This window comes from Zea mays, chromosome 4 (assembly GCF_902167145.1).
Source record: "Zea mays cultivar B73 chromosome 4, Zm-B73-REFERENCE-NAM-5.0, whole genome shotgun sequence".
Classification (NCBI taxonomy): domain Eukaryota; kingdom Viridiplantae; phylum Streptophyta; class Magnoliopsida; order Poales; family Poaceae; genus Zea; species Zea mays.
In genome coordinates this window covers 209,494,195-209,504,281 of record NC_050099.1, presented here as the reverse complement: position 1 = coordinate 209,504,281, position 10,087 = coordinate 209,494,195, and the positions used below count along the sequence as shown (strand labels likewise).

The following is a 10,087-nucleotide window of genomic DNA, read 5'->3' as shown; positions in this document are numbered from 1 at the left end:
GAGGCTTCTCTCTTCCACTAAGTCATGGTTGAGGGGAAAGAGGACAGAGTGTCACATGCGCGCACGCTCGCTGGCCTCGGCTGGCTATAGCATAGTTAGAGAGGTAATAAATATTTACGGGATAAAATATAATGTACGGAGAGAAATATTATCTATAACGTTTTAAATACATGGAAGTGGGACATCCAAGACGCCCGCAGAACATAAACATGTCCTACGGAACATCGGCTTGTTCTCTTAGCTTTAATTCATATCAGCTTCTACTGTTTCTATATTATTTTTGTCTTTATAAATTGTAATTACATAAAAGTTCGAATAACTGACTTTAATCCGCAGCCAGCACGCCCGGTTGTGGCCGCATACCCTCGAGCCAAGTCTTTAGAATATTTGGTTTATATGATTGGAAGCGACAAGTGAACAGGGCTTGAGCCCAAGATAAGTGAAGGCGTAGCTGGGCTGCCTGGAAGGAACCACTAACCATCATCGCGTTGGCATCTCGTCCCAAGATCCAGTCAAGGTCGTCTCCCTGCTGTCATCCTCTCCGACCAGCGCAAGCTCCGTTCCTGGAAGAACTAGAAAGGTGCGTACATCTTTCTGGTCCAGAACATCTTGCTGCTCTGCTCTGCGTTGCCTTGCCTTGGATGGTCGTCTCACCGCTGAAAGCTAGCTCACAGCCTCTGTAGATACAATTTGTTTGTGTCTTCCCTACTTCTCAGCGTATGCCACCAGTGTTTTTTTTTCTTTGTGATTTGCTCCTGATGTTGCATATTTGTTTTGCAGTTTAGGCTTCTAATAAACTAGCAAAGTAAAACAAAATTTGTGACCCCATGGTCTCTCTTACAAGGCCTGGAATTTGTAGAAGTATTTTGATCCATAATATGACTATCAATCTCTCTTACCACATGTCCACATATATCATCAACTGTTCCAAAATTTATATTATATTAAAAAAATTGCAAAATAAAAATCTATGGATGTGTCTTCTTTTAAATCCTGAAACATCCATCCTTACAACGAAAGAAAAATACAGGAACATTTTTTTTCTTTTGTTTAACATGCCATATTGTCCTCCATGCTTTCGACAAAAAATGAATGCACAAGAACTTGATCTAATAATATATATATTCAAGAAATATTTTTCTCTGGTGAAAGCATTGTAATTTTGGTTTCATTTTCTTATAATAACGAGTCCAGGAAAAAGCTTTCCCCACCTAATTATATTGCTCCGGAACTGCAAAGAACTTGTTCAAGAACGGTTAGGAATTTTACCAAGCTGAGGAATTTTGCCACATTTGTTCTCCGAGCTCTCCGCTGTGCTGGGCTCACTTCGCACCACGCGGTCCTCAGTCCCTTGACTTGATTCTATCCATTCCTAATGTCGGGACATCTCTTGCGCCGCCGGCGCTACTGCAAGTCTGCAACCCGTCGTCGAGGCAGGCTTCACGCCGCCCGCGAGCGGATAGAGATGCGCTGCGCAGCCTTCAGTCCTGCACACTGCACTCGTCTACAGCGAGGGCCACCGCAGTTACTGTGGCCGGCTAATCTGATTTCATACAATTCTTTCCCCTATCTTGTGCCTCTCTTTATACCTTGCGTACCCTGTAATTTGGTGGAACTAACACTTCGGTCGATTAATGAAAATGTTCAGATGGCCCTCCCGTTGATTCCTAATTTTTTTATTAAAATAACCTTTTGCGTCATCTCTCCATCTTCAATCTTGATGTCTGTCTCGAGTGCATTTTCATCCGCTCTTATCCAATACTGCAGGGTTTCTTTTTGCTGAGCTGAGCAAGCACCTGGGCGGCGGCCCCGGCAGCAAGTATCCAGCAGGTGAGCACGAGATCTATCTATCTATCACAGGAATTGCCATTTGCGATTACCACATCATATAGATTAAATCTTCGGATCATTACTTGGTGCCTCCTCGTTGGTAACCGGATGAATTTTCTTGGACAAGATAGATAGATCTCGTGCTCACTTGCTGGATACTTGCTGCCGGGGCCGCCGCATGCTGTTTTCATTGTTCACTTCAATCCTCCCTGAATGGGACGTATCACGTGCGTTTAGCCACATCTTGCGTTAAACAAGTGATGATTTTGATGTTTAGTATTTCTCTAGGCGATAGCTGAAGTCGATTAACCCATATAAGTAATTAGGCTGGCCTAGGCGTTCACCTAGTAAAGTGAAGAATGCAGTTTCAGAAAAAAAAGGTGATGTATGATCCAAAAGAAAAACAGACTACCGTGTATTGCGATAGTAGATATTAGCCTGGCCCTCCTGTTATGGTGTCGAGCAAGTTGTGTTTTGCAGACAATAATTTCCATATATCTTTCACATTTAACTTCATCAAATATAATTTTTTTTCAACTGTTTCATTGCTATGGAAACTATGGTGAAACTGTGGCATTGGACACCTGGTCCCAGAGACAAAAAGTACTTAACTATGCAGTGGATATCACATCATTGCCACTGATCCATGCGTTACCCAATATCATAGCATATCCTACATTTACTTGCAGTTAACAATTTCACTTTCTTGACAGTTAGCAGTTTGGCAATTCCACCAAACTGGCCTGCACATACATTTTCTATGTTTAAAGAGATGTTAACGATCCTTTGAATTCTTTTATAAATAAACTTTATAATTGTGCACTAGGCTTTCTTGGCCAACTTGCAACTACATCTGCCATCAGGTTTGAGCTTGGAAGCCACGCTTTTTTGATTGGATTAGGTATAGAGATATATGTCCTATTCCTATATGATGGCACAAAAGGTAGCAAAACTAGATGTGCTGCATGGTGCAACCATGATACTTTTCTCCATATTTTAGTGCTTGTCTCACTTCTGTTTATTTAATTTTTCTCAGAGATAGTTTGATGTGAACTTTTTTGTGTAATAGTATATTGATGAAATTAAGGCTGATGCGCTAAACTCGTTGTATCATTGTTATTTTTTCTGTCATGATTTGAATAAAATGGTGAACTCCATGAGCCACTAAATATTGCCTATTAGACCTCAGGCAATGGAGTTTTTTCATCCGTTTCCCGTTGTACTAACACAGTGTACTCTGTTGATTGGTATGATTGTCTGCAGAATTACCAAGCCTAGCATTTTTCTATATAAATAAAAAAGAACAAGTTACACATTCATGCAGTAAGTATTAAATTAAATATCAAAGAAGCAACTATTATCCAGGAAAACTGGCAGTTATGTCTCCATAGAAGAAATTGCCCTACGTAGTCCGGACATTCAAATCAAACTCAATCCTGTACATTTCAATGAAATTCATCATTATGTTATGTAACAGGATTGCTTTTCATTTTCTTCAGCAGAAATGGCAGAAGCAATAATCCTTGCTCTGAGAAAGATTGGTAGCGCTTTAGCAGATGAAACTGCCAAGAAAATGCTGGCCAAATTGTCTGAAAAGGTTAACAATCTGAGGGATCTGAATGACAAGATCGAGTCAATAAGAATGCAACTGACAGCCATGAACAATGTTATACGTAAGATTGGCACAGTATACCTCACTGATGAAGTCGTCAGGGGATGGATTGGGGAAGTGCGCAAGGTGGCCTACCATGTTGAGGATGTAATGGACATGTACTCCTATCACACACTTCAAATGGAGGAAGAATGGTTCCTGAAGAAGTACTTCATTAAAGCGTCACATTATGTCTTGGTTTTTAGTCAAATAGCAGAAGAAGTTATCAAGGTTGAGAAGGAGATCAAGAAAGTTGTAGAACTCAAAAATCTGTGGTTCGAGCCTTCGCACCTTGTTGCTGATCAGCTAATTGAGATGGAAAGACAGCGTTCGCACGATAACTACCCACTACTTTTTAAAGATGAAGATCTTGTGGGGATTGAAGATAACAGGAGAAGGCTCACCGAATGGCTATATTCTGATGAGCTTGACAGCACAGTGATAACAGTATCAGGCATGGGTGGACTTGGAAAAACTACCCTTGTAACAAATGTTTACGAGCGTGAAAAAACCAATTTTTCTGCTACAGCATGGATGGTCGTGTCCCAGACCTACACTATAGAAGCTCTGCTTAGGAAGTTACTCATGAAGGTTGGTCGTGAAGAGCAGGTGTCACCTAACATTGACAAATTGGATGTCCATGATTTGAAAGAAAACATAAAGCAAAAGCTCGATAATCGCAAATGTTTGATTGTATTGGACGATGTATGGGACCAGGAAGTGTACCTTCAAATGTCTGATGCATTCCAAAATCTTCAATCTAGTAGCATCATCATCACAACACGGAAGAATCATGTGGCTGCTCTTGCTCAGCCAACTCGTCGCCTTGTTGTCCATCCTCTGAGAAACACTCAGGCATTTGATCTCTTCTGCAGAAGGATTTTTTATAACAAGGAAGACCATGCGTGCCCCAGTGACCTTGTGGAGGTTGCTACTAACATAGTAGACAGGTGCCAGGGATTGCCACTAGCAATTGTATCAATAGCTTGCTTATTGTCTTCGAGGACGCAAACATATTACATCTGGAAACAAGTTTACAATCAGCTTCGGAGTGAGCTATCAAAAAATGATCATATCCGGGCAGTTTTGAATCTGAGCTACCATGATCTACCAGGAGACCTAAGAAATTGCTTCTTGTACTGCAGCCTCTTCCCTGAAGATTACCCTATACCACATGAGAGCCTCGTCAGGCTTTGGGTTGCAGAAGGCTTTGCATTGAGCAAAGAAAACAACACAGCAGAGGAGGTGGCTGAGGGAAACCTCATGGAACTTATCCACCGCAATATGCTTGTAGTAGTGGAAAATGATGAGCAGGGGAGGGTGAGTACATGTACAATGCATGATGTTGTGCGAGATCTTGCCCTTGTTGTTGCAAAAGAGGAGAGGTTTGGCACTGCAAACAACTATAGAGCAATGATACAGGTGGACAAGGATAAAGATGTTCGACGCCTATCATCTTATGGATGGAAAGACAGTACATCTCTAGATGTTAGACTTCCACGTCTTCGAACTCTAGTATCACTTGGAACAATTTCATCCTCCCCAAACATGCTATTGTCAATTTTGTCTGAATCCAGCTACCTTACTGTTCTCGAGCTACAAGATTCTGAAATTACCGAAGTGCCAGGGTCTATAGGGAATCTGTTTAACCTGCGTTACATTGGCTTGCGCCGTACAAAGGTCAGATCACTACCTGATTCTATCGAGAAGCTCCTGAACCTCCAGACTCTGGATATCAAGCAAACAAAAATAGAGAAACTTCCACGAGGAATCTCTAAGGTTAAGAAGCTACGGCACCTTCTAGCTGACAGATATGCTGATGAGAAGCAGTCACAGTTTCGGTACTTCGTTGGGATGCAAGCGCCTAAAGATCTGTCGAGCTTGGTAGAACTTCAGACTCTTGAGACTGTGGAAGCCAGCAAGGACTTGGCTGAACAGCTGAAGAAACTGATGCAGCTAAGGACTCTGTGGATTGACAATATTACTAATGCTGATTGTGCAAATATTTTTGCCAGCCTATCAAGTATGCCACTCCTTTCCAACTTGCTTCTTTCTGCAAAGGATGAAAATGAGCCACTTCGCATTGAGGCTCTCAAGCCTGGGTCCACAGGACTCCACAGGTTGATTATCAGAGGGCAATGGGCGCAGCGAACATTGCAGTGCCCAATATTTCAAGGCCATGGGAGACACCTCAAGTATTTAGCTCTAAGCTGGTGCCACCTTTCAGAAGATCCACTGGAGATGCTCGCTCCACATTTGCCAAACCTCACAAATCTGAGACTCAACAACATGCGTAGTGCAAGTATATTGGTTCTTCCTCCAGGATCATTTCACAACCTGAAGTTGCTTGTCCTGATGCACATGCCTAATGTCAAGCAGCTGGTGATTGGAGAAGGTGCGCTCCAATGCATCGAAGGTCTGTACATTGTGTCACTGGTGGAGCTGGATAAGGTCCCTCAAGGCATTGAATCGCTTCGCTCCCTGAAGAAGCTCTCTCTTGTCAAGCTGCACAGGGACTTCCTGACTGAGTGGAACAACAGCGGAATGCATCAGAAGATGCAACATGTCCAAGAGATTCGTGTTTAGACGTGGCAGATGGGTACCTTCTGCAGCACTATTCACACCGTCGACAACTCCACATTTCAATTTCATCTATACTTTTTCTTTTTCTTTTTTTTCATCTATACTTGTGGTGACTAGTGCAATCTAATCATTTCCCAACCTGAAGTTGCTTGTCCTGATGCACATGCCTAATGTCAAGCACAAGCAGCTGGTGATTGGAGAAGGTGCGCTCCAATGCATCGAAGTCTGTACATTGTGTCACTGGTGGAGCTGGATAAGGTCCCTCAAGGCATTGAATCGCTTCGCTCCCTGAAGAAGCTCTCTCTTGTCAAGCTGCACAGGGACTTCCTGACTGAGTGGAACAACAACGGAATGCATCATAAGATGCAACATGTCCAAGAGATTCGTGTTTAGACGTGGCAGATGGTTCCTTCTGCAGTACTATTCAATTTCAACCCTCCCCAATAAGTACTGTCATTCACACCGTCGACAGCTCCACATTTCAATTTCATCTATACTTTTTTTTTCTTTTTTTCATCTATACTTGTGGTGACTAGTGCAATCTAATCGTGGTTGTCTTGGGGTAGCTGGCCTCAGTTTGTGCTGCCTTTTCAGTTTCCCTCTCTTCTTGATTTTATTGTAAGAACAAGTTCCATTTTAATTCAACTTCTATATTTTGTTAATAATGCATTCAGTGTATCCCAAGTGTTGGTGCCTTTTTGGCGCCAATCACTGCGTGAGAACCGGTGGCGGTGCTCCCTGCACAGGCGCGGACGGTCCGCGGCAAGGGGCCGGACGGTCCGCGACCTGGGGCAGGGCTAGGGTTTCCTGTCTAACGTGCCGGACGGTCCGCGCGTGCGCAGGGGCGGCGAAGGTCGCCGGCGGCGCCTGCATCTCGCTTCCAGGAGGGACCCCGTCGGGGAGGAGAGATCCTAAGTGTTGTCTAGGCTGGGCAAGCCGATCTAGACTCCTCTAATCAACGTAGAGTCGAAGAGAAGCGGATAATTTGGGGATTGGAAGGATAAACTAGAACTAGACTAGAACTACTCCAATGTAAAAGAAATAAATGTGAGATAAACTGATTATTTATTCGATTGTTGATGTTTAATCGGCTGTATTCCTCTGTATTTATAGAGGGGGGCTGGACTCGTTATAAACAAATCTCTCGAGTTAATTTCGCGAATCTAGCCAACAACAATAGCAAGAAACTCGGAACCCTAATTGGCTCTGCGCACGCGCGGGCCGTCCGGACCACCAGTGCGGACCGTCTGGACCGCGGACCGTTCGGCCCTAGGGCCGGACCGTCCGGCCGTCCCTTTTGGGGCTCAACATATGCCCCCTGCCTTTTGGCGGAGCTGAGCGAACCAAAACCAACTAACACGATGTGATTGAAAGGGAAATAGGGTTAACCATTTCCTATAATTAATTTTGGTGGTTGATGATCAACACAAACACATGGACTAACTAGTTTGTCTAGATATTATCTATTACAGGTGCATAAGGTTCAACACATACCAATAGAGAAATCCGGTTAGGGTTACAATAAAAAATGGAGCAAAGAACTTGAGTGTGCTGTAAAATGGCGCATCAGATTGTCCGGTGTGCCCACCGGACAATGTCCGGTGCACCAGGGCCGTACAGAATTAAACCAGCCACTCTCGGGAAAATGTAGGCGCGCTCCGCTATAATTCACCGAACTGTCCGGTGTGCCACCAGACTGTCCGGTGAGCCAGCGAAGCAATGACTCTCTGCGCAACAATGGTCACCTGCCACGATGAACAGTGCAAGTCAGAAGTTAGAACGCAGAAGTCAGACGGCACCGGACTGTCCGGTGCAGCTAGAAGACAAAAGCTCCAACGGTCGACCAGCTTCGAACCCTAACGGTTGCGCTGACGTGGCGCGCACCGGACAGTGCACAGTGGTTGTCCGGTGGCGCACCGGACTGTCCGATGCGCCCATCGCCAGCAGAATTCAGCCAACGGCTAGAAGTGGTTGGGAGGCTATAAATACCCCCAACCACCTCATTCACTTCGATCCAAGCATTCTGAATTCTTCATTCATTGCAAGAGCAAAAGCCTAACACTCCAAGACACAATCAAAGAAATCAATCCACTCAAAGCCCCAAAATCAACTCTAGTGCATTAGGGCTTGTGAGAGGATCATTTGTGTTCTTTGTTGCTCTTGTCGCTTGTTTGGCCTTTTTCTTTTCCCTTCTATTTCTCAAGTGACTTGTAATCCAAGAAAGAGACACCTAAGTGTGTGGTGGCCCTTGCGGGGTCTAAGTGACCCGAGAGATTAAGGAAAAGGCTCACTCGGTCTAAGTGACCGTTTGAGAGAGGGAAATGGTTGAAATAGATCCGGTCTTTGTGACCTCCTCAACGGGGACTAGGTTCTTTGGAGCCGAACCTCTGTAAAAGAAATCATAGTGTTCACTCGCCTTGATTCTTGTTTGATTTGTTTTCCCCTCTCTAACGTTTCCTTGCTAGTGTGAATTTGAGTTGGCTCCCATACGTCATCCGCAATCCTTGAGCAACTCCTAGCAAGAGAGATATCCTTTTGGACTTGAGCTTAATTCTTACGCTAACCCCTGACCTTAGTGTGTGTTTAAGTTTATAAATTTCAGGTTTTGCCTATTTACCCCCCTCTAGGCGACTTTCAGTGATCACACCGGTTTCCTTAGGCATCTTGCCACATACTAGGATGATACTGCTTGAGGAAACGCCCATTTAAAGCCTTGGGCAAGTCTTTGCCTTGTAATGTTTGCACCAAGTAGGCGTTACCGGATATCACCTGCGTGACTCTGTAAGGGCCTTCCCAGCTTGGCGACTGAAAGTCGCCTAGAGGGGGGTGAATAGGGCGAATCTGAAATTTACAAAGTTTAAGCACAACTACAAGTCGGGGTTAGCGTTAGAAATATAAACGAGTCCGAAAGAGAGGCCGAAAACAAATCACAAGCAAATAAGACGGATGACACGGTGATTTGTTTTACCGAGGTTCGGTGATAGTAGACGCGACCCGATCTTCCGTGAGATACGATAATTTGATTGAGTAAAGATCTCGACGTTGATGATCCAAGGCTCCGAGCGAACGGTTCCTCGCAATCACTACACCACGACTCCGTTGGTTATCACCCATGACACACGAATGACCTCACCACGAAGGCTTATCCCTACAAGCGCAATCAAGAACACAAGCAAGAACAGGAAAGAAACGCAACCAAAATTGTATTGATTACGGGATGGGGTCTCACAAGCCGATGACGACGACACTGTTCGATGACAGAATTGATCTAAGCAAAACCCAAACCTAAATGTGGCGGCGGCTGCTGAATAAATAGAGTATTAGGGCGTGCGTGACCCCTGGACTCGCTCCTAATGGGCTCCGACGAGATACATGGCCCAACGGCCCAACAGACGGTGTCGCAGCACCAAAACAGAATCTGAATGCTGACTTGTTTCGACGATTCCCGTTGACTCCGGATGAATTTTAGGGTGAAACCAGTTGGGTTGGTTAGATAATCTCGTTATCTTTCCAACCATATCTAGCCATCGCAATCGGAGTCCGGATGCATCTTGGGCGTCCTTTTTAGTGCAGACTGGTCCTGGAACCCGAGATGGAGTCGCAGCCGACTCGGACTTGATCTCCTTCCTGTTGTGGACGCCCTTGCTGCTCCTCCTCAACACCTTGGCCTTTCCCAAGTCCTTGCTGGTCCTCTCCAAGGTACCTAATCATCAAAACATCCATGGCCCCAAGCGTAAGCTCTGAAACACAATTGACTAGGGTAGAACGTACCTGGAGATTTAGTTGTCGTGCACGAGATCGTGTTATCGGTCCATTCATTGTATGTATAGAAGTGATGTCCTCATCATCCTCCTCCTCTTGAATTGGAGTCGTCCTCGACTCGATCTCATCTTCGTCACCCATATATGGCTTCAAATCTGAAATGTTAAAGGTGGAACTAACCCGAAAATCTGGAGGCAACTCAGGTGGTAATCCAGGGGGTATCTCAGAGGGAAACACATCCATATACTCTTGCAAAAGGTT

The 10,087-nt window shown here is 44.6% G+C and overlaps 1 protein-coding gene across 5 annotated transcripts; it reads left to right on the top strand.

Moving 5' to 3' along the window:
- Positions 1-327: 327 nt before the first annotated feature.
- Positions 328-6,729, top strand: LOC606485 (uncharacterized). 5 transcript variants are annotated; one of them, XM_023302238.2, is made up of 4 exons: positions 358-580; positions 1,768-1,830; positions 3,330-5,905; positions 6,296-6,729. In XM_023302238.2, the coding sequence occupies exons 3-4, from the start codon at positions 3,335-3,337 to the stop codon at positions 6,455-6,457; spliced, it is 2,733 nt and encodes a 910-aa protein (XP_023158006.1). In that variant the 5' UTR covers positions 358-580; positions 1,768-1,830; positions 3,330-3,334; the 3' UTR covers positions 6,458-6,729. The 5 variants fall into 5 exon arrangements, with proteins under 5 accessions (XP_023158004.1, XP_023158006.1, XP_023158003.1 ...); XM_023302235.2 differs by having other exon boundaries at positions 3,333-6,729; NM_001112339.2 differs by having other exon boundaries at positions 432-580; positions 3,330-6,724.
- The last annotated feature ends 3,358 nt before the right edge of the window (positions 6,730-10,087 follow it).